Source organism: Leuciscus leuciscus (genome assembly GCF_965113295.1).
Source record: "Leuciscus leuciscus genome assembly, chromosome: 24".
Taxonomy (NCBI): Eukaryota; Metazoa; Chordata; class Actinopteri; order Cypriniformes; family Leuciscidae; genus Leuciscus; species Leuciscus leuciscus.
Window position 1 is genome coordinate 6,468,707 of NC_138723.1, and position 24,140 is coordinate 6,492,846.

The 24,140-nt window shown below is 37.0% G+C and overlaps 3 protein-coding genes across 3 annotated transcripts; 1 reads left to right on the top strand and 2 right to left on the bottom strand.

The window, feature by feature from the left end:
• Positions 1 to 1,173: 1,173 nt before the first annotated feature.
• On the top strand, positions 1,174 to 18,737 carry rassf6 (Ras association domain family member 6). The gene is made up of 11 exons (XM_082157696.1): positions 1,174 to 1,419; positions 2,439 to 2,516; positions 2,825 to 2,903; positions 3,148 to 3,299; positions 4,997 to 5,085; positions 5,775 to 5,968; positions 17,406 to 17,507; positions 17,655 to 17,706; positions 18,027 to 18,145; positions 18,234 to 18,331; positions 18,409 to 18,737. Exons 2-11 carry the CDS (start codon positions 2,458 to 2,460, stop codon positions 18,482 to 18,484), a joined length of 1,020 nt encoding a protein of 339 aa, XP_082013822.1. The 5' UTR covers positions 1,174 to 1,419; positions 2,439 to 2,457; the 3' UTR covers positions 18,485 to 18,737.
• Positions 5,975 to 17,398, bottom strand: LOC309489135 (cystatin-SN-like). Its single transcript, XM_082157714.1, has 4 exons — positions 11,539 to 17,398; positions 10,919 to 11,070; positions 10,729 to 10,830; positions 5,975 to 10,601 (listed from the first exon to the last, which is right to left on the bottom strand). Exons 1-4 carry the CDS (start codon positions 11,855 to 11,857, stop codon positions 10,515 to 10,517), a joined length of 660 nt encoding a protein of 219 aa, XP_082013840.1. The 5' UTR covers positions 11,858 to 17,398; the 3' UTR covers positions 5,975 to 10,514.
• Positions 18,738 to 19,076: 339 nt separating the features above from the next.
• On the bottom strand, positions 19,077 to 20,514 carry LOC309489137 (cystatin-C). The gene is made up of 4 exons (XM_082157718.1): positions 20,297 to 20,514; positions 19,652 to 19,803; positions 19,462 to 19,563; positions 19,077 to 19,335 (listed from the first exon to the last, which is right to left on the bottom strand). Exons 1-4 carry the CDS (start codon positions 20,388 to 20,390, stop codon positions 19,249 to 19,251), a joined length of 435 nt encoding a protein of 144 aa, XP_082013844.1. The 5' UTR covers positions 20,391 to 20,514; the 3' UTR covers positions 19,077 to 19,248.
• Between the last annotated feature and the right edge of the window lie 3,626 nt (positions 20,515 to 24,140).

Genomic DNA, 24,140 nt, shown 5'->3' on the forward strand with positions numbered 1-24,140 from the left:
CATCAGAACTTAACACTTTAGCTGCAAACACACACACACACACACACACACACACACACACACACACACACACACACACACACACACACACACACACACACACACTTGTAAGAGGGTGGTTATTAAGTTTTACAAATGGGCAAAAGAAATTGTATGTCAAGATTAATTTAAATGTAAAGATTGCATGGAAGTTAGCATAAAATACAAGATATCATTGGGTTGTATTATATCATGACTTGAAAGATATGATTTGAAGTTATATTTACTATTTAAAACCATAGCTCAAATCTAATAAAATTGTAACATTGTACAATAAGGTTTCATTTGTTAACATGAACTAATAATGAACTGTACTTCTACTGCATTTATTCATCTTAGTTAATGTTAATCTCAACATTTACTAATGCATTTTAAAATCAAAGGTTGTATCTGTTAACATTAGTTAATGTACTGTGAACTAACATAACTATGAACATTTTAAAACATTATATAAAAAATATATTGCATATTCTTTGTTAACAAAATTTATTCTAAAGTGTTACCAATTAAAAGTATGACCTTAATTGAAGTTATTTAATTTTACTTTTCTATTATTATTTCTAATTATTTTATAATCTCCCTGCATAACTTTTATTCAATTTTTTTATAATTTTTTTTATGTTGCTGTTTTTGCTCTACATGAATAATAAAAAAATCTATTCAAATAGAAAACAAATATTTAAATATTACTATTTCACAATATTACTGTTTTTGATCAAATAAATGATGCCTTAATAAGCATAAGAAACATCTTTCAAAAACATTAAAGAAACTTTAGAACGGTATAGTGTTTTACAAATATAGTTCTCTAGTATTATTATTGACTGAGGAAATGTTACTATTATGATTATGATAACCCTATCAAATATGTAGCTTTGTGATTTTTTTTTTTAAAGATTCTATTAATCCATCCATTCTATTAATCAAAAACAAATTTATAAAAATAAAGTGTTCAATATATTTCCAGACCTCTTCATTAAATTAATTTCCCATAAATCTCACACCCTGCACACAAATCTTTAAGGTAAATGAAATTAGAACAAAGAAACATCCCACTATTGACATCTAAGGCCACTGCGTCACTAATAAATCAAAAACTTCCTGTTCCGCCGACAAATTCAAACCTATGGGATTCATACCTATGGGTGTGTTCACGCATTCACTGCATTGACAGGCATTCCCAGAAAGTCCTTAGAAGAGGTGAGTTGGATCAAGTTACAGCACAACATTGTCATAACCTCCAGGAAAACACCTGACAGGGACTGTAGTTCTTCATTCTGTCCCGGGCTGTGACACTGCTATAGCCGTGGCCGTTTGGGAAGAGATATGTGACCCCTTCCTTGGTAAAGTCCACTGACACTGGATATAAGCAGACGGCAGGTGAGTGAACTGTGAGAGTGTTCATGTGCCACTACAGTATTGTGTTTAAAGAGTTACGGTTACACTCTATTTTAAGGTGTCCGTGTTACAGTGTAATTAAGTACTGAGTAATATAAATGATATGTACCTACCATAGGGTTAGGAATAGGGGTTGGTTTAGGGTTACTTGCATGTAATAATGCTTTATTTATAGTTATTACTACAGTAACTACATGTAACATGTGAAACAAGTACTGTAAAATAGTGTTACCGAGTTAAATCAAGTTTGTTTATGAGAAGTATGCTTTTATATATGTTGCTGGCAGTTGCCTTCATGCAAAAGTGACTTATAAGAAAGTAGCCTATATGTGTTATGAAATTGCCTGCTAAGGAAGTAAGAAATTCAACTGAGAACATGCTAATGTTATGAATATACACAAGGGACTTCAAATCTTTATAAAATGAGTCCTGAATTGAATTAAACACACACTGCGGCTTTAAATTTCAAAGTTGCTTCAAGCCATTGTTTGTTTGATTGCATTGGCAAAGCACTGCTGACAGCCGTATTTACATACAGATGCACAGATCTTTTGTTAGTCAAAGCTGTTTGCATTTGTATCTGTGGTTTGTAGAGCGTGCTCTAACTTGAAAAACCACACCACTCCCTCTAACGCACAAATTCACTCAATGTTCCTGGTCGGACTGAGCAAGCAATGTGAAAGTACAACTCAAACAATCCTAAACACACAAGACCGCCAGTCTATTTTTTCCTCCAATGGCCTCAGGCTTTAGTGCTTTTAAAGCACTGCGTTTTGAAAGGGTCTGATTGCTAATAGCACATTAGCGTGGACGCGTCAGCTGCCTTCACTCAAATACCAGAGACTAATAATGCTGACAAAAGACGTGTTTGAACACAGTTGGAACTCATCTGAATAAATATCTTGAGAGGGATACAGCAGTCTTGACTTGAAAGTCTTCATGGCTTGAGTGTGTCATTAGAATATTTGAATGGTGCTTAAAAAAATGTACTTTCTTTGTAGATCGGGTTTGTGTGTTGAAATGAATGCAGGTCAGTCAAACTCTGTTGTTCTGATTGGTGCCGGAAAATCGTGCTCCAGGTGGGTAGTCATACACACATATATATCTTTGTTTTGCTCATGTTTTCATCATTCAAGTTTATTATTATTATTGGTTACACTTTAATTTTGATGGTCCACTTTAGACATTCTACTAACTATAAGTAACTTTGCAACTACATGTCAACTAACTCTCATTAGAGTATTAGTAGACTGTTAGGGTTAGGTGTTTCAGGTTTGGGTTAGTAGAATAGGTTGACATGTAGTGAACCTATTAATGTCTAAAGTGGACTATCGAAATAAGTATCTTTCTTAATTTCTTGCTGATTTTCTTTTTTCTGGATTCAAAGGGCTCAGTTTTCCTCTTTACTCAACACCTACAACTGCTTTCTTAAAGACACAACACACCTGCAGCTCACTGTCTATGAGGTAAAACATCATACTTGTATCTTTATGTAGATAATGCATTCATTATATTACTAAAGCTCAGTTAATACATGTGAGACAAGTTTGACCATTCTAGAGGGTATTTGATTGCACCATGTGGTTATGCACCTGTGTGTGGACTTTGGGCCTATAATCATAATTTGCCATAAACAGTATTGTCCTGCCCTCTGCTGGGACAGAACAGTATAGCAGATCAGTAATAACCGTGTCACGTCTGCTTTTATAGAATGAAGGGAAGGTGACATTCGAAGGCATCCTTGGCATTTCCTGGGGTGTGAAGAAACCCATTCAGTTACAAATACAAGATGAGAAACCGATATTTACAAATGAGTCGTCAGTCAAGTCACCAGACCCCTTGAGTCCACTCGGAAATAAAAGGTTTGTATTCTTTTTTTTAAATTACATTCCATTATTTATGTGTAAAAAACAGTGGTGTGTTTCCCTTTTCAGTTAAAGGGAAAAGCTGTAAAAAATATTTTTTTTAATAAATAAGATGTTCTGGTCTATTTAAAGGAATATTTCAGGTTCAATGAAGCCTTAACTCTTATTGATAATATCAGTGGCATGTAAAGTTGACTCGTTCCTGTACTGTACAATGGATCTCTATGGGGCCAGAGTTTAAATTTGGCATGAAACAGAACTTTGCAATAGTCTCTTCTTCTCTAATGTGCCGTATATCCGAGTGAAACTGATTCTCAGACAAGAAAAGCTTGATTTTGTCCGTGGGGAATTGATTGGATGGTTGTGGTTTGCTATTGGTGGATCTCATGTGAGTGACAGGTTGCTCCGCCCTCACGCCAGTAAACACATCATCAGAGAAGAGATGCTGCAAGAGGGAAGGGAAGAGATTTTGATTAAAAACTATGAGGCACATGAATTTAAAATGATTTATACTAAATACTGTAATATTTCATTAAAAAAAAATAATTGTCAATTTTGAGTTCATGGTGACTTTAAAGACCCCATGAAACCAAGTGATGCTGTATTGATGTATTTTCTACTGAAACAAAGATGGAGTGGGACATATCGAAGACATAATCTCTAGTCTTTAGTTTTAGTTTGCATTTGGATTACATCATAAACATGATTTGCATCTTGTATGTGGAATTAGAGGAGGGACATTCTCATACTAGATATCATTTGATTGAACAACATTTGGATAAGCATTTGATGAGTCATCAATATTGTTTGGTTTATTTCCAGAAAGAGAATGACTATAAACTTTAAAATATCAGCTAAAACATTACTACTAGTATATTGAATATAAATAAGTAGCCTACATAATAATTTAAAATCATTAAGGGATAGTTCACCCAAAATTTGTATTTCTGTCATAATTTACTCACCGTCAAGTTGTTCCAAACCTGTACGAGTTTCTTTTTTCTGTTAGATATTTTATTATTAGATATTTTAAAGAATTCTGGTAACTAGACCCCACTGATGGACCCCATTGACTTCCATAGTAGAAAAATAAAATAAAAAATACTACAATGGGGTCCATGAACTGCCTGGTTACCAACATTCTTCAAAATATCTATTTTCAGCAGAAGAAATAATTCATACAGGTTTGGAACAACTTGAGAGTGAGTAAATTATGACAGAATTATCACTTTTGCATGAAAATTACATGATGAAAATAAACTCTTGTCAGTTTTTCTTTTTATCAAACAAGAGTTGTTTGCTTTTAAAAAGCAAGTCGTTAAATAATTATTACATGAATTAAGTTCAATTATAATTTAATCAGAATTCACAGTTTCACGCCACAATCTTGTTGTCCAATTTTGAACAGAACAGAACAGAACTAACTAAACAATGAGTATATCTACAGTGGGAAGCTAAGGCTAGAACATTTAAGTCTGAATAAAATGGGTGAGGCAAGATTATAACAGGAAGCCAGTGGACACAAAACAAACGTTCTGTCTTAGATTAGATTAAGCCATTTGTACAGTCTGAACATGACAAAATGACCTAGAAATCATTGTTAAAGATTTTTTTAAAAAAAAATTTTTTTTTTTTTTTATGCTTTCTCATTAGAGTATATGTTTGTGATTGAATAAAATGTTATGTTCCATTAGAGGTATGACACGATGGGGAGAATTTGATGATCTTCGTATTGATGAACTGGAGGAAGCTGAATCCACGAAACCTGAAACTCCTAATCAAGGTTACATTTCTTATACTTGTATTACAAGTACAGTCAGTATAGAGTGCATTAGCGCCCGAACCCTTTTTCAGAGGTGTATTTTTTCCATACATTTTTTCTCCATAGAGATTTTAAAGTTTTCGTTAAAGAGTTGTAAGCCATGAACCAAGACAATCAGCTACGAAGTGAATCACAACTGGCTACAAACTTTGATTTGAAGCAGTATTTGAAATGCGAACAAAAATACAAAGGTACAAGACTGTGAACTTTACGGCTTTAGTGAGAGAAAGAACTACAATCCCATGAAGCATTGCAAACAGCATCATTTAATTAAAAACGATGGAGAAATATAAAATTACTCAATCACAAATGTTGAAACAATATATTTTAAGATTATTGCAAAATATGCTTAAATACAAATATTTAAGTATTTTGAGAGCGAGTGGAGATCGATTCGATTAAGCCATTTGCAGTGCTTCATGGGAGTGGGCGGAGCTAACAAGGTCTTTTTCCGCATATTGCTTTTTTCTATGGAGAAAACGAATGGAGTTTTTACTTCGGGAACCTGACTGTTGCGCTCTATTCGATAACAGTGGAATTAGCACTATGAAACATATAAAGAAAAACAGTATAATTACTTAATATCATGCAGTTTGATTTCTGCATTAAAAATGGCATTACTCCTTTAATGAACTAAATCTCTCTTTAAGGCTACATCCAATACGAGAGCAAGACTTTAGGGTCTTCCCGGACTGTGCCTATCAGTGAAGAAAGTTCATATCTGACCCGTACCATGAGTGATGCCTCGCTGGTGAAAATGAGGGTGAAAAGTAAGAAGATGGTAGAAAGTCAGAGGAACAGAAATAATCGCTTCTCCATCAATGGACACTTCTACAACTACAAGGTCTGTACCTTATCTACCATGACCAACATTGAAGCCAGATGTAAATGATCAATAATATTGTTAGTATTATATTGCTTTGATAGGTATTTTATATAGTTTAACTTTTGAAATACACATCCTTTATACATACATCTGTAAAAGTCCAAAGGGGAACATGTTTTGTGAACTTTGTAACTTTAAATTTGTACTTGTACTAGCATCTATCAACGTATTTCACCATGATTGTCGAGTTTTATGTAAATCGTGCTGCCTTCACGTGTTATCAGAAATGTCCTACTTCCCACTTCTGAAATTGCGATTTTGAACTCATCGTATTCAAGTGATTTGCTTTCGGAAAGAAAAGGAATCATGAGGACACCAGGTTTATTCTTGCCCATTTATTGAGGAAATCTCATTAAAGCCAGGTGAAAACATCAGGCACTGAGGTTGAATCAGTGTTGACATTGCAACGTTGTTTCACCGTCTTGCCTTTCAACATGGGTGAAATAAGGTCTTGTATCAACATTAACATTGAATGCTTCATTTAGTATATGTGGACTCGTGAATATGCAAATTAGCCCCGCCTCCATGCAATCACACAAGCTCAGAATACCTCATTCACTTGGTCAACTTAACTGTAGAAAAAGCTGCACAATGGCAAGTGGAAATACTGGTTTAAATCAGCCATGTTTGTTTGAACCAGAAACTGATTCAGAAGAAGTAGTGTAAGAGTGAATTACAGGCTCGTATACAATGCATCAGAATGGTAATGTGTTTTATGTATACAGCATCGGGCACATCACAGTAATGAATATGATTAGCCTTTTGCTTGACTACGTTATCAAACATCTAATAATGTATTGATAATGTTACACAAACCATTTCAGACAGCTTCCTTCTAAAAATCATATCCTTAGAAACGCTTAGAACATCAGTGGAGAAAGGCATTTCGTTTATCATAACATTGTAAAATACATCATATACATAATTCACCCACTATATTGCTAAATGTACCTGATTTTTCATATCAACAGAAAAATATACCAAGGTAATGTCTCAGGTTACTTGACTGTAACCCTGTTCCCTGAAAAAGCGGGAATGAGATGCTGCGCTCATAGCACTATGGGAAAACATTTTTGTTTGACCAGTTGTGAGTGTGTGGCAAATACGCCAAGGAAGCTTGGGATGTCGACTCAAGGAGCATGAGCATCCAAGCTATAAAATCTGATGAATGAGTGCGGAGAGGACCAGCCTGTGGCAAGGGTGCGCCCCTTGCCAAAGAAGTATGAAAGTGTATTTTTGACACACCTTGGCCAGGATAGCGAACGGTGGAAATGCAGGCACATTCAGGGCCATGTATACGCCATTGCATCCAGACCCAGGGGGGCTGGGGGGCTCTGAGAGAAGTAAAGGGGACATTGCACTGTCTCTTGAGAGGTGAAGAGGTCCACTTCTGCTTCGTAGAGTCTTTCCCATATCTGTTAGACTATCTTGGGGTGGAGTTTGTGTTTGTGTCGGGGTAAAATCAATGTTTTCTCCAAAGCGGTTGTGTAGATAAATGAACTAAATTAATAACTTTTTTAGAACAAAAACGAACCATCACTACCATCACAATGAACTTAAGATGGACTATCAAAATACTTTCTTCTAGATCTGCTGTATAGCTGAAACAAACTTTGTTGCTTTATTTTCCTGTTATCACTGTAAAGCTGCTTTGAAACAATCTATATATTGTAAAAAGCACTATATAAAGTTTCCATTCTCCGTTTGTCACAGTCTGTCTAGATAATAAATCTGCTCCCACATTCAAATGTCCAGAAATGTAAATCACCCTGAAGGACAGAAACTCCTCCCCAAAGCAGAACCTGCGGGGCTAGCCTGTTCAGAGGGAGTGGACGCAGTTTAAGTAGACTACCGTAGTGTTGAGCACCTGCACTAGGATATTGTAGACCCTTAACTGCTGGAGGAAGTCCTTCAGGGCCAGAAATACAGCCATCAATTTGAGACAACTGATGTGCCAATCGAGATAGCCACTCCAGATCCCTCGGGCTGGACGGCCATCTAAGACCGCTCCCCAGCCCGTACTGGATGCATCTGTCATTAGCATCTTGCGATTACAACACGCATCAAGAGTAGGAACCAGGGATAGGTACTGGGATCTGAGCCACATAGAAACAGGTGACGATGCCCGCGGCGCATAAACCTTATTTGCCTTTGAGGATCCGCCCTTGAATGAAATCCCCTGGCTTTGAGCCACAACTGAAACAGTCTTATGTGCAAAAGGCCAATAGCTATCACAATGGATGCAGCTGCCAAGACCTACAAATCTTTGAAAGTGATGCAGAGTAATTTCCACAGTTACAGTTACAGATACAGTTGTGCCCGCATGGCGACCGAGTCCCAGTACGTTGTCCTCTGGGCAGGAGAGAGAATGCATTTCTTGACGTTGAGTCATAACCCCAGATAAACCAGATGAGTGAGGACGACATTCAAATGTCGAATCGCAGCAGAGCATGAACTGCATCTATGCATTTTGTGTATGTGCAGGGTGACAAGGCTAGGCCGAATGGAAGAACCCGATATTTGTAAGCTTTGCCCCTGAAAGCAGACCTCAGGAACTTCCTGTGTTGTCGCAGCATTTCACGATCTCAATGTAGGAGCTTGCCCTTGAAAATATGTGAGATGAGTACGAAGCACTTTAAAGGGATACTCCACTTTAAAATGAAAATTCTGTCATCATATACTCACCCTCATGTTGTTTCAATCCTTTATGAATTTCTGTCTGTTGCTGAACAGAAAGGAAGATATTTAGAAGAATGTCAGTAACCAGACAGTTTCTGGTCTCATTGACTTCCACAGTAGGAAAAAAATATATACTATGGAAGTCAATGAGACCAGAAACTGTCTGGTTACTGACATTCTTCTAAATATCTTCCTTTCTGTTCAGCAGAGGAAAGAAATTCATAAAGGATTGAAACAACATGAGGGTGAGTATATGATGAATGAATTTTCATTTTAAAGTGGAGTATCCCTTTAACAGTGAGCAATTCACAGTGCTCACACTCGCCATGCTCAAATGCAAGGGGAGCATACCCTTCCCCCAAATACTCAAAGCAAAAATCATGCGTCTCGTACTCTGGGATGGGCCCTTAACAAGCAGGCACGAATCGGCCAATTTTTTTCACTCTTGAGAAATTTCTGCACACTGACAGCTGGAACTCTAACTCCTAACAAAGTGGATAGACAGAGAGTGTAGCACACACACACACACACACACACACACACACACACACACACACACACACACACAATGCAGTCTCTGAAGACATAGAAACCTGATGGCGCACGGCACCTGTTTCACATCCACATTGACGTGACTGGTTACAATGTTATTTGTGACGTAGGAACAAGGGTGATTTTCAAACATACTGTATATGAGTTTATATTTCACAATTCTGAGAAATTTAATATAAGATTTTGTAGTGTTCCCTGCATCTCATTTGATTTATTCCATTCAGATGATTCTATGAAACTATTTTTCTGTCAGGAGTCAGGACCACTAAATACGATTGACAATTAGCATACAATTAGGATTGGCGGTATGGTTCTGTCCTGGGCAAGAACTCAGCCTAGCAGCCTAGCCTAGCATGGATAAGAACGGGGAGAGCAGCAATAACCCCCCTTGGGGTAAACAGAACAGAACCAACATGAATGTATTCCAGATATCATTAGTTCAAGATTTTATAGTACAACATAATTCGAGAATTTATTCTGATTCAAGGGGAATCATGCCATACTGACTGATGAGAGAAGGAGCTGGGGAGGGATGGAGGAGGGTAATGAGCTCCAGAGAAACGCTATAGCTGCTGATAATACTGAAGGAGCTTATGTATACAGTGATAGGTGTCATATTCCTATAGGTAAACGTGGATCAGCTGAGAGTCAGCTGTGAGCTTGACTAACGTGACCTCCCAGAAATGACGCTAAGCTTAATATTTCTTAATGCAGATCTTTTTTTTCTTTCTTTTTTTTTAAAAGTAGCATTAACTACTGAATGCACCTTTAATGTGCTAATAACAAATTGAATAACAACAATGAATAACAATTTAATTTTATTGTAGTAAAAAATAAACCCAGTTAAATGACCGAATCAAAAAAAAAAAAAAAAAAAAAAAGAACAAAAAAAAAAAGGTTTGCAAAATGACTTGGCTTGGCTCCAACTGGCTTACTGTAGAATTCTGGAAAACATCTGTCGATGGCAGATTCTAAACTTAACTTTACCCTTCTGGGCAAAATGTATCACTTAAAATCACATATAATTTTGTCATTACATAATTTGCTTTCGAATAGTTTATATATAAATACTGATCTCACTTTGCTATAAAATTCTCACCACATATAAGTTTTTAGGTACTTACAAAATATAAAATTCCTTTCAAAGGGAGTTTTTTTTTTAATCCACATTATAAGTTTTTACAAAAGTTCTCCATTCTACATAAGCTATATATCAGAAAAAAAAAAAAAAAAAAAAAAAAAAAACTGTGGCAACTTGGTGTCCATGTGAAATTCAAGAGGATTTTCTGCAGATTATCTTCTGCACATCGTGGTCATTAGTCATGTGGTTAAGGGTTACCTCAAACTTGCATGCCATTTGCTAAAAAAAAAAAAAAAAAATAAGACAAGTACAGTAGGCTAACGTACATTTTTGTTACACTGGCAACAATCAACAAAAAAGGAAGTATATATGGAAAAAACATGAAAAAAAAAAGGAAAGAAATTACCTCGTTTGCCATTCCACAAGCCTCAATATTTGCATCATCTGATTTGCGGCATTTTGTCTTTCCAATAGTGGCCTCTATTTCGTAGTTTATCATATTTGTTACCTGCACAAAAACGTTCACTCACTGTTATTCAATGCTGATTACAACTCATAATATACACATGAACAGTATAAACATATGAAATCTTTACCTGAGTGCGAGCCGATGTGATTTTGATAAGTTTGAAGTATTTATTTGCTTTGGACTTCATGTTGAATGCCTCTACAGCTACTTTAGCAGCTTCTTGAACATCTTTACGCTCTGGGTTGGCGTCGTTCCAGCCACCGAGAAGCTCCACATTTGCTGTGGGACACGGAGAGGGAATATTAATGACAGCACTTGGTTTTGAAGAAATGTATTTGCATTGCATTGTTCACTTTACGTCAAATTATATACATTTCACCAACAAAGATTGTTTTTTTGTTAATCCATGTTGCAATTATGATACCTTTTTTTTTAGATAGGAAATGTATTCTGTGAAGTACCATAATCGAAATTGAGACTTTTTATCACGCAATTCTGACTTTTTTCCACTCATAATTACAAGTTTACATCTTGCTGCGATGTAGGCTAATCTCTCAATAATAGTTACACAGTAGCCTAGCCTATAAAAAGTAGCTATAGCCTAGATATCCTATTTGCTATGACAGTTCAAATTATGATATTTAAAATATTCACATTTAATGCACACGAAAAAAACAAACAAAAAAACACGTTCAACATTTGAAATTGTGTAAATAATCCAATGTAATAAGAACAATATGAGCTTACTTGCTACAATGATTGGTTCCTCCAAAGGCTGGTCAGCAATGCTGGAGTGAAACACAGAGAGAAAAGACACAAGGAGAAGAAAGCAGACATCCATGGCTTCGGCTGCGTGATCTCTGAGAGAATGATCCTGGGAATGAGGAGAATCCTGCCATGTAGACACGGAATGCGTGACGCGTCCTGGTGCCGCACGCGCCCTATCCCGCCCGTGAGGGTGGAGTTCGTGAATCGTGAGACGCCCACTGATGTAATGAATGAGCCTACATGGAATCCTGCCATGTAGACACGGAATGCGTGACGCGTGTTCCTGTGTTCCCTGCATCTCATTTAATTTATTCCATTCAGATGACTCTATGAAACTATTTTTCTGTCAGGAGTCAGGACCACTAAATACGATTGACAATTAGCATACAATTAGGATTGGCGGTATGGTTCTGTCCTGGGCAAGAACTCAGCCTAGCAGCTTAGCATGGACAAGAACGGGGAGAGCAGCAATAACCCCCCTTGGGGTAAACAGAACAGAACCAACATGAATGTATTACAGATATCATTAGTTCAAGATTTTATAGTACAACATAATTCGAGAATTTATTCTGATTCAAGGGGAATCAGAATGCCATACTGACTGACGAGAGGAGAAGCTGGGGAGGGATGGAGGAGGGTAATGAGCTCCAGAGAAACGCGATAGCTGCTGATAATACTGAATGAGCTTATGTATACAGTGATAGGTGTCATATTCCTATAGGTAAACGTGGATCAGCTGAGAGTCAGCTGTGAGCTTGACTAACGTGACCTCCCAGAAATGACGCTAAGCTTAATATTTCTTAATGCAAATCTTTTTTTTTCTTTCTTTTTTTTTTAAAGTAGCATTAACTACTGAATGCACCTTTAATGTGCTAATAACAAATTGAAATATAGCTGCAAGCAGCCATTACTGGGGCCAAGCAGAATAAGACGACAAGACATGCCAACATGTCTGAAAGTGTCAGACCAACAGCAAGAATGAGCAATTAAAAACATTAAAGAGGATTTTAGGCAAAATGCCTGAACAATCATAGAAACAATAATTAAAAATATGATTTAATGGATTATCACTTTCGACCAATAGGTGGCGCAGTTACAAAACTGATGTGATGTGGTCAGAGTGAAGTAACAATGACACATAAAGTTTGGTGTCAATATGTCAAGGCATTGCAGAGATAAAGCCTGAATAGTGCTTTTAGCATCATGCCTCAACTTTGCTGCTGCGCTATATGAAAACGGTTTCGTCAATCGACACGAAATCCATAACTTTTAGTCGGCACGGTCTGGAGATGATACGATTTGATTTTGGTGAAAATCGGACAAACGGTGTAGGAGGAGTTTGAAAAAGTAGGTTTTGAATGAAAATCAAGATGGCGGACAGGAAGTTCGGCCAAATAAGGAAAACTTGGTATCTATGTTCTCGGCTTGACCCAAGGAATCTATTAAGACCAGTGGCATTTCAATAGCCAGATATATTCAAAAGTTATCAGCCTTTTTGGAAATTTTGTTATAACTTTTGACCACTAGGTGGCGCTGTTTCAAAATATTTTGAGTACCTTCAGGGGATGGTGTTGTTGGCACATTCTGAGTTTCGTAATATTACACCAATGCATTTGTTTAGTATAGCATTTTAATTCACAAAACTGTATTGAAGTCAATGGGAATTTCATGTTTTGTTCTATTATAGCGCCACCAAGAGGCTCAGTCCCACAATTTTTTTTATGTGTCCTTAGAGTGAGCCCATACATATGTGTGTCAATTTTGGTGAAAATATCTCAATTCACTTCAGAGTTTATATGAAAAAACACGTAAAAAATTACTGACACATGACTTTGATTGAATTTTACTACCCCTTACTATCAATATTTTCACATTTGAGCATTGGCGCTTGATTATTGACCTATGTTTCCAAACTTCTGACGGTGGTTTCGTCTCGATCGGACAAGCGGTTTCGAAGATAAAGCCAAATGTTTTTTAAGCGCTAAATCACAACGCTACACAAACCGTAAGGCGAAACCTAGCATGTTTGGTATCGTAGGACTCGGCAAGGTTTCAGTAGTCTAATAGATGAGTCTCGTGAAAATAAGTCGACCACACACAAAGTTATAAGCATTTGAAAAAAAAAATCACCACTAGGTGGCGCTGTTTCGAAACTTCTCACGCTCCTTCAGGATATTGTGCTGGTGACCCATACCAAGTTTCGTAACAATCTGTTCATTCATTCTTAAAATACAGCATTTTAGCACAAAATTCAAAATGGCCGACAGACAAAATGGCCGATCAGTCGACTCAGCATGTTGGCCTGAATCTAACGAGACCAATTTTATGATTTTTGGGGCAAACTATTCAGAAGTTATAAGCAAAAATAGCTATTTTTCATATCTCTGGACCACTAGGTGGCGCTGCGCCGAATCGCTGCATGTTGCCTCAGGTCATGGTTGGGATGACATGTACCAAGTTTGGTCTGAATCCAATAAAGCGTTGCGGAGATACAGCCTTACGTCTGTTTGCAAGCGCTACGTAAAATTTGTTCGTGGGTTTTTTCGAAAATTGTTAAGCGAAACAACTTGAATTCCATAACTTTTTGTCGGCATGGTCTGTAGATGATCTGGTTCAATTTTCGTGAAAATCGGAGCAACGGCCTAGGAGGAGTTCGAAAACTCGTACGTATGGTCCGATCTGCATGAAACTCGGCACGCTTCTTCACCATGTCATGACACATATGCTCAGCGATTTTCGTGATGTTCTGAGTTTTTGTTTAGGATTTATAGGCTTTCGACTTTATTTTGCCACGCCTATTTTCCAAATGACCCTGTTATAGCCAACCAAATGCAAAAATTCAACTTTTTTTCGATAACTATTGATCGAGAGAGTCCAGAGAAATGTCCTAGACTGGTTTGGTTCCGATCTGCTGAAAAACCTAGGACTAGTTCGCAAAAGTAGGTTTCGGACAAAATTCGACATAGCAGAAAACTTTTCTGGCCGAAATCGAAATTGAAGACGGCCTTGAGCCAGGGATCAGGAGTTACGGGTGATTTAGTAATTTTGCACTAAATCTGTAGCTGTAGCACAACGTAAAATTTGTTTGCGCGGTATTTGAGAACGGTTTGACGAATCAACACGAATTCCATAACTTTTTTTTGGCACAGTCTGGAGATGATACGATTCGATTTTGGTGAAAATCGGACAAACGGTCTAGGAGGAGTTAAAAAAAGTAGGTTTTGACTGAAAGTCAAGATGGCGGACAGGAAGTTCGGCCAAATATGGCAAACTTGGTATCTATGTTCTCAGCGTGACCCAGGGAATCTATTAAGACCAGTGGCATTTCAATAGGCAGATTTATTCAAAACCGGAACAAATACAATAGGTGCCTCCGCACCTTCGGTGCTTGGCCTCTAAATAAAGCTGCAAGCAGCAATTATCGGGGCCAAGCACAATCAGATGACAAGACATGCCAACATGTCTGAAAGTGTCAGACCAACTGCAACAATGAGCAATTAAAGACATTAAAGAGGATTTTAGGCAAAATGCCTGAAAAATCATAGAAACAGTAAATAAAAATATGATTTAATGCATTATCACTTTTGACCAATAGGTGGCGCAGTTACAAAACTGATGTGATATGGTCAGAGTGAAGTGACAATGACAGACACAAAGTTTGGTGTCAATATGTCAAGGCATTGCAGAGATAAAGCCTGAATAGTGCTTTTAGCATCATTCCTCAACTTTGCTGCTGCGCTATACGAAAACGGTTTGGTCTATCAACACGAAATCCATAACTTTTAGTCGCCACAGTCTGGAGATGATACGATTCGATTTTGGTGAAAATCGGACAAACGGTCTAGGAGGAGTTCGAAAAAGTAGGTTTTAAATGAAAATCAAGATGGCGGACAGGAAGTTTGGCCAAATAAGGTAAACTTGGTATCTATGTTCTCGGCTTGACCCAAGGAATCTATTAATACCAGTGGAATTTCAATAGGCAGATTTATTCAAAAGTTATTAGCCTTTTTGGAAATTTTGTTATAACTTTTGACCAAAAGGTGGCGCTGTCTCGAAATATTTTGGGTACCTTCAGGGGATGATGCTGAAGGCACATTCTGAGTTTCGTAATATTACACCAATGCATTTGTTTAGTATAGCATTTTATGTCACAAAACTGTATTGAAGTCAATGGAAATTGTTCTATTATAGCGCCACCAAGAGGCTCAGTCCCACCATTTTTTATGTGTCCTCAGAGTGAGCCCATACATATGTGTGTCAATTTTGGTGAAAATATCTCAATTCGCTTCGGAGTTATAGACATTTATTTGGAAAAAAAACACGTAAAAAAATTACTGACACATGACTTTGATTGGATTTTACTACCCCTTACTATCAATATGTTTGCATTGGCGTATAGCTATCGACCTATGTTTCCAAACTTCTGACGGTGGTTTCGTCTCGATCGGACTAGCGGTTTCAAAGATATAGCCAAAAGTTTTTTAAGCGCTAAATCACAACGCTACACAAACCGTAAGGCGAAACCTAGCATGTTTGGTATTGTTGGACTCGGCAAGGATTCAGGAGTCTAAAGAGATGAGTCTCGTGAAAATAAGTCGACCACACCCAAAGTCATAAGCATTTGAAAAAAAAAAATCACCATTAGGTAGCGCTGTTTCGAAACTTCTCAAGCTCATTCAGGACATTGTGCTGATGACCCATACCAAGTTTCGTAACAATCCGTTCATGCGTTCTTAAAATACAGCATTTTAGCACATAATTCAAAATGGCCGACAGTCAAAATGGCCGATATGGCAAAATTGGATATCAGTCGACTCGGCATGTCGCCCTGAATCTAACGAGAACAATTTTATGATTTTTGGACAAAATGTTCAGAAGTTATAAGTAAAAATAGCCATTTTTCATATCTCCAGACCAGTAGGTGGCGCTGCGCCGAAACGCAGCATGTTGCCTCAGGTCATGCTTGTGATGACTTGTACCAAGATTGGTCTTAATACGATAAAGCTTTGCGGAGATACAGCCTTACGACTGTTTTTGCAAGCGCTACGTAAAATTTGTTTGTGGGTTTATCGGTAACGGTTAAGCGAATCAACTAGATTTTAATAACTTTTTGTCACCACTGCCTGAAGATGATCTGGTTCAATTTTCGTGCAAATCGGACAAACCATCTAGGACGAGTTCGAAAAAGCAGGTTTTTTGAAAAATTCAAAATGGCGGCCATATTTTAATGACGGAAAATGACGAAAAGAATTTTGTTGATTGGCCTTACGGTTCAAAAGTTATTAGCAAAATATGAGTGAAACTTTGGACAGGTGGTGGCGCTAGAGGGAATGACTTAGAAACACCAAAATTGGTGTATTTAATGTTGGGACTGTCCTCTATCAGAATGTCAAACCAAAACAACTTTCCCGCAATCGGTTCTATGGGCTGCCATAGACTCCCAGTCGGAAGAAGGAAGAATAATAATAAGAACCGGAACAAACACAATAGGTGCCTCCGCACCTTCGGTGCTTGGCCCCTAATAATAATAAGAACACTAACGATAACAATAGGTGCCTCCGCACCTTCGGTGCTTGGCCCCTAATAACAACAACGAATAACAAATTAATTTTATTGTAGTAAAAAATAAACCCAGTTAAATTACCGAATCAACAAAAAAAAAGAAAAAAAAAGAATAGAAAAAAAGAGAGAGAGTAAATTGGAAGGGTCTTGAGAGCAGACCAACTATTTAAATGAAAAGTTCCCCCATTAATGAAGTCATTATTAATTCACCCTTATGTACAGGGGAAGATTGTACTTGTTTTGTGAGCCTTTTTATAGCATTCTGGTTTATTTTGTTTACGCAGACATCTATTTTCACGCCATCATATGGAGCAACCACAAATGTGCACATTACCAGCAAGATGACAACACAAGAAGTCATTACACAGCTGCTTCAGAAATTTAAAGTAAGTATTATTATTACTATTGGCAATTCAATACATAACCCCCTTAACATTTTGCTGAGTAATTTCAGTCATTTTGTTGTACTTGACTCATGATTTCCACCCTTAATTTTGATAGACAAATTCACAGATAACCTTCTTTTAATGCAGGTAGAAAACAGTCCAAATGAATTTGCTCTCTACTGCATTCATCAAAGTGGAGGTAATGTAGAATTATTAATTCAGTTTTATGTTTTCACCTTCAATTTATTCCAAAACATTTAAAAAAATAAAAACAATTCACAAGGAACAAAATAGTTTTAAATCTTAATTTAGTTCTAATTGTGGGAGTAGTTTATTTTATAACTATATTATATTTACCCCCCACCCCACCCCCACCCCCACACAAATTTTTTATCCATATTTGATACGAATTACGCCATCATTCATCCAACATTTGTTCCAAGATTCTCTGTCCTAGAGTTTAGACTTAGCTGACATTCACAGAATCACATTTCTAAATGTTAAATCCATTGTTGTTAGAGAAACGAAGGTTGAGAAGTTCAGACTTGCCACTGTGGGAACGTGTTCTACAGGGACCATCAAACAGCATTATGAAAATGTTCCTCATGGATGCAGACGAACAGGAAGTCAGCCTTGACGTAAGACTAGCTCTCCAGACATTACAGCAATTTGTATTTCATACTCAAATAAAGTTAAACTAATGTCCTGTTTCCACTGCTTTAACAGGTCGCTCAGTACCTCAATTTAGAGATGCCCATTTTGAGAGTAATTCTGCAGAAGCTGGAAGAGCAAGAGCATCAAGAAGAACAAAGAATAATTGCAAAGTAAGAAAAACAAAATGTGTTTTTGCCAATGACTTTAGTGTTGCCTGATAAGCTTACGTGTGTTTTTTATCATACAGGTATACAACGGAACGGAATCTTTTGTTGCAGTGCTTGAAAAAAATGATGCCGGTCAAAACCGAGACAACTGTATAAACGAAGTCTTGGTAATGGAAAACTGTTTTCCACATGAAGTCTCAGGGTACAAAGAGAAATGGAAAATAAGATGGAAACTGGAGTCTTCAGGACAGAAACCGGGATTGTGAGATGTTCAAAAGTGCATGTTGGCCATTTCAAACATGGCTTTAATGTTTGTGGTTGTAGTGTAAATATAATGTAAAATAGTTTTCACATAAATGTAATTACAATATTTATCATGCGAGAAACCAAATAAAAAACTGGTATTTGATTTGCAGTTTATTTGTGGATTAATAGCTCTATTGCTTTACTGTGGTTTGCTCTCAAGATTGTATTCTTGAAAAAAAAAAAAAAAAAAAGGTTTGCAGAATGACTTAAGTTCCAACTGGCTTACCGTAGAATTCTGGAAAACATATGTCGATGGCAGATTCTAAACTTAACTTTACCCTTCTTGGCAAAATGTATCACTTAAAATCACATATAATTTTGTCATTACATAATTTGCTTTCGAATAGTTTATATATAAATACTGATCTCACTTCACTATAAAATTATCACCATATATAAAAAAAGCTTACGTTTTTAGGTACTTAACAAAATATAAAATTCCTTTCAAAGGGAGTTTTTTTTAATCCACATTAAACGTTTTTACAAAAGTTCTCCATTCTACATAAGCTATATATCAGAAAAACAAAACAATGTTTATGTCAAGAAAAAGAATGTGTGGTCTGGTCAACTATCCAAAAGTACAAAACTGTGGCAACTTGGTGTCCATGTGAAATTCAAGAGGATTTTCTGCAGATCATCTTCTGCACATCGTGGTCATCAGTCATTTGGTTAAGGGTTACCTCAAACTTGCATGCCATTTGCTAAAAAAATAAATAAATAAAAATAAGACAAGTACAGTAGGCTAACGTACATTTCTGTTACACTGGCAACAATAAACAAAAAAAAAAAAAAAAAAAGTATATATGACAAAAAAGAAAAGAAATTACCTTTTTTGCCATTCCACAAGCCTCAATATTTGCATCATCTGATTTGCGGCATTTTGTCTTTCCAATAGTGGCCTCTATTTTGTAGTTTATCACATTTGTTACCTGCACAAAAACGTTCACTCACTGTTATTCAATGCTGATTACAACTCATAATATACACATGAACAGTATAAAAATATGAAATCTTTACCTGAGTGCGAGCCGATGTGATATTGATAAGTTTGAAGTATTTCTTTCCTTTGGACTTCATGTTGAATGCCTCTACAGCTTCTTTAGCAGCTTCTTGAACATCTTCACTCTCTGGGTTGACGTCGTTCCAGCCACCGAGAAGCTCCACATTTCCTGTGAGACACGGAGAGGGAATATTAATGACAGCACTTGGTTTTGAAGAAATGTATTTGCATTGCATTGTTTGTATTCACGAGCTTGCACTTTACGTCAAATTATATACATTTCACCAACAAAGATTGTTTTTTTTGTTAATCCATTTTGCAATTATGATACCTTTAGATAGGAAATGTATTCTGTGAAGTAGCCTACCATAATCGAAATTGAGACTTTTTATCTCGCAATTCTGATTTTTTCCCCGCATAATTATAAGTTTATATCTCGCATCTGCGATAGGCTAATCTCTCAATAATAGTTACACAGTAGCCTAGCCTATAAAAAGTAGCTATAGCCTAGTCTAGATATCCTGTTTGCTATGATGACAGTTCAAAATATTTAAAATATTCACATGTAATGCACACGACAAAAAAAAAAACAAAAAAAAAAACTCGTTCAACATTTGAAATTGTGTAAATAATCCAATGTAACAAGAACAATATGAGCTTACTTGCTACAACGATTGCTTCCTCCAATGGCTGGTCAGCAATGCTGGAGTGAAACACAGAGAGAAAAGACACGAGGAGAAGAAAGCAGACATCCATGGCTTCGGCTAGGTGATCTCTGAGAGAATGATCCTGGGAATGAGGAGAATCCTGCCATGTAGACACGGAATGCGTGACGCGTCCTGGTGCCGCACGCACCCTATCCCGCCCGCGAGGGTGGAGTTCGTGAGACGCCCACTGATGTAATGAGCCTGAAAGGGTAATTCACACAGACGGTGAGTCAAAGGAAACATTGTGTGTGTGTGTGTGTGTGTGTGTGTGTGTGTGTGTGTGTGTGTGTGTGTGTCTTAGGCCAGAAAATGAGGAAATAAATGGTAATCTTCTTACGCCGTAAGCTGCCGGTCTGCTTAGACAGCTTTTCTAACAGTAATTTAACTTCCTGTCACTTACAGGTGAAGCTTTCAAAGAGTTTAACCACACTTGAGAGCAAACGTCACTGCTTATTTATTTGTATTGCATGCAACATCTGATTAACATTTCACTTCTTTTTGGGCATACATTTATTATTTAGCCTACTTATGTGTATTATTTTTTCTGAGATGCCATCGTTTTAAATTCAGGGCTTTTCATGGAGATACTAAGAATAATAGTATGTATATTTTGCATTTGTACAATCAATTGTAGCCTATGTGATTGATTTAAATTTAAATTTAAAATGAATAAGCTATAATAATAATAAAAAAAGTACATTTTTGATTGGAATTTATTGATGCATCATTACAACAAATTACAGTAGGCTATATAATTACCTTGCATACAACAATCATATCATATAGAAACATTTTATATCAGTATTACATATGTTGTAGATTCAAATTTAAACTAAACCTTTTAACATTTTTAACATTTAATTCTGAATGAAAAAGTATAGTGTCTAATATGGTGCCCTCTTATAATTTCTTCAAAGAAAAATAAAATAAAATAATACATTCTAAATCCCAAAACATGTTTTGCTGATCCCAGGAAGATAATCAGTCATTTGTCCTGAACACTGACGTCCAAATACCTCTCACCAAGGCCACATTTAAAAACAAAACAATCTACAACATGAGCTACAAAAATCACACCCACACTGCCAAACAAAAGCCCAGACAAAACAATCAGCCCAGAGTCACATAAAGGACATGCTGACAGAGCACAACAGATATATATATATATATCACCAGTACTTTATAAAATACTAAAATTCCATCGTCTGTAGGCAGTTCCAGTTTGCCTTGTTTACAATAATCTCTACAGCACTTTTTAGTGGCAATGTAATAGTTCAGTTATCTCATCTGGCCTTATGTCATGTCTGTATGTGACTGCATTTCGGACCAGTGATGACATATAGCCTTTGTAATTACAATGTGTGATGTACTATGGTATTATATTCATTGTGTAATATGTATAGTTTGATTTGAATGGTTTACACCAATTAGAAACAAATGGTTACAAAGAGTTGTGCTTATCAGGCCCAAGGATTTTACTTATAATGCAAATGGGGAAAATCATCCTCTAAGATCAATTATGTCATCAAGTAAATCAGATGAATACAGTCTCTTTTATAAGGACTATGATAACCTCAGTTAACCCTGTCATGTTGGTCAGTCGCAGTGATAGGCTAAGCCCTGTAGGGCTCAATGCTGTTAAAATGCTCTTCTGTTCTACAAGCTTCTTTAAGGACTTGAACTGACGATGAACTATTAAAACCCCTCTGACATATGCAGACTGATTTGCATGTGTATTTAGGTTAATGATAAACAGAAAGCTTTAAAAAGTGACCCTATCAAATACTGCATATATCTAAGTGTACAGTATGTACAATGGGTGCCTATATTTATAGTGTTATATAGGCTACTTGTGTTAGAACAGGTCTTTCTGATTCTAATCAGTGTGTAATGGACAACGTTGATGTATTTTGTTGTAGTCTGAGAGGATGTACTTATAGTTTTATACAAATCAATCCATTTTACAGTTTATAATAATCATGACTGAAACAGAAACTCCTAATCTATCAATTAAATTCAGTGTGATGCGAAATGCTGTAAAAATTGCCCAGTTCTATTAACAAACAAATGTTTCCCCAACAGATGGCAGCATATTTGTTTTCATTTTGCATGCATGGACATTTCAGTTCATAAAACTGCATTTATTTTTCCATAATAAAAATATTTTAAGTATAATTTTCATATAGCAGGCATAATAGGCATTTCCTGTAACAACATACAGTAACGTTACAATAAAGATGCACTTCAACCACTGACAATATATAGGCTAAATCCCTCCAAATGCTTAAGAGGGTCTAAACGTGGACCAATAGGCTGCTGGTCCACCAACACTACCTGTTAAGCAGAACTCGCTCTTTTCTTGAGTTGCTAGAGGGGAGAAAAGTGGTGACGATTCCCACTATTTCAACCAACAACCTGCACCGGACCCCCGGATACCCTACCCACTGCCCGACTTGTGGTATGAGGCCCACCAATGTGAAGTATTAAACCTCAAATATCTCTGGTGTGACGGTTGAACCCTCGCCACGCCTGATGGGCATTAGGCGCATTCACACCTAGAATGATAACTAGTTGATAACTGGCTATAAAGATAACTTTAGCGATAACTAGCGTCCACACCAGCAGACAATATTATTGTTTATTATAAGTGCGTGCTTGTCTGTCACTTTAAATGCTCAAGCTCTTTAAAGCAGGATGGATTCTGATTGGCTGTCAATGTTTTTATCATTCGTCAGCTAGAAAAAAAATCGTTCTGAAAGTGATTCCAACGATATTGTTTCTCTGTGCTGTTATCGTTATAGCTGTGGTGTGAACTGCTGCTATTTTATATGTAGGATGATTTTTAGATCTATATATTTGTCGTTATCATTATAGTTATCGTCCTTGGGGTTAACATGCTTTCATTCTCGTTTCCATCAGACACTCTCACTTATAGGGTTAGAATTGTTCCATTATATACATAGATTATGATCCACAAGATATTCACAAAAAATACCCCACAAGTAAATCACTTCTTGTGCATTTGTGGGACACAAATTGATCATCAATTTAAACAAAGTGCCCATAGAATACAAAATGAATCTGTTCCTACCCCAAGTGTAAAGAAAAACGTGATTGGTTGTAGTGAGAATGTGCTACGATTGGTCAGCACATTGTGGCTGTTATTTGATTGGCTTGAGTCGACGGTGGGGTTTTAGTGGATTTGTGAGCACATCTTGATGCTAGAAATGTTTCAAAGTCCACAAATGTGTGCGGTGATCCACAAGTAGTGATCCACAAATTAATGCCAGGCAGAGTTTCTAGAACTTTCATTCGAGATATTTGAGGTTTAATACTTAATACTAAAAGAAACATGTTTCTTTTTATTTGGAAAAATGGAACAATTCTAACCCCACACTCGTACTGTGACTGTTACTTGTGGCCCTGTATGACTGAGGAAGTTCAGTGCTGCCCTGAATATGCAATCTCGAAGTCTCCTCGCCACCTTCCAATGAGCAGGCTCTCTCTCTGTTGCCTGTCCCACATCACCCTTGGTCACACAGGGCCGTAGCTACGGCACCCGAGTTGTTGCTGTTGGCTCCCCTCCGGGTGGGGAGTCCCCGTATGTCTGAAAAGACTGCCTACAGCTCTAGAGGCCACAGAAGCGCTATTCTGTCATTAGGGGCTTTCGCACCGGGTAGTTCTAGGAACTAGACACCAGGTGGTTCACCGAGAACTAATGCTTCCTCTAGGGATGCATTCGCACCGACAATAGAAACTCTGAAGTGACGTAAGCCATGCTTGTTGTTGTGACTTCTAT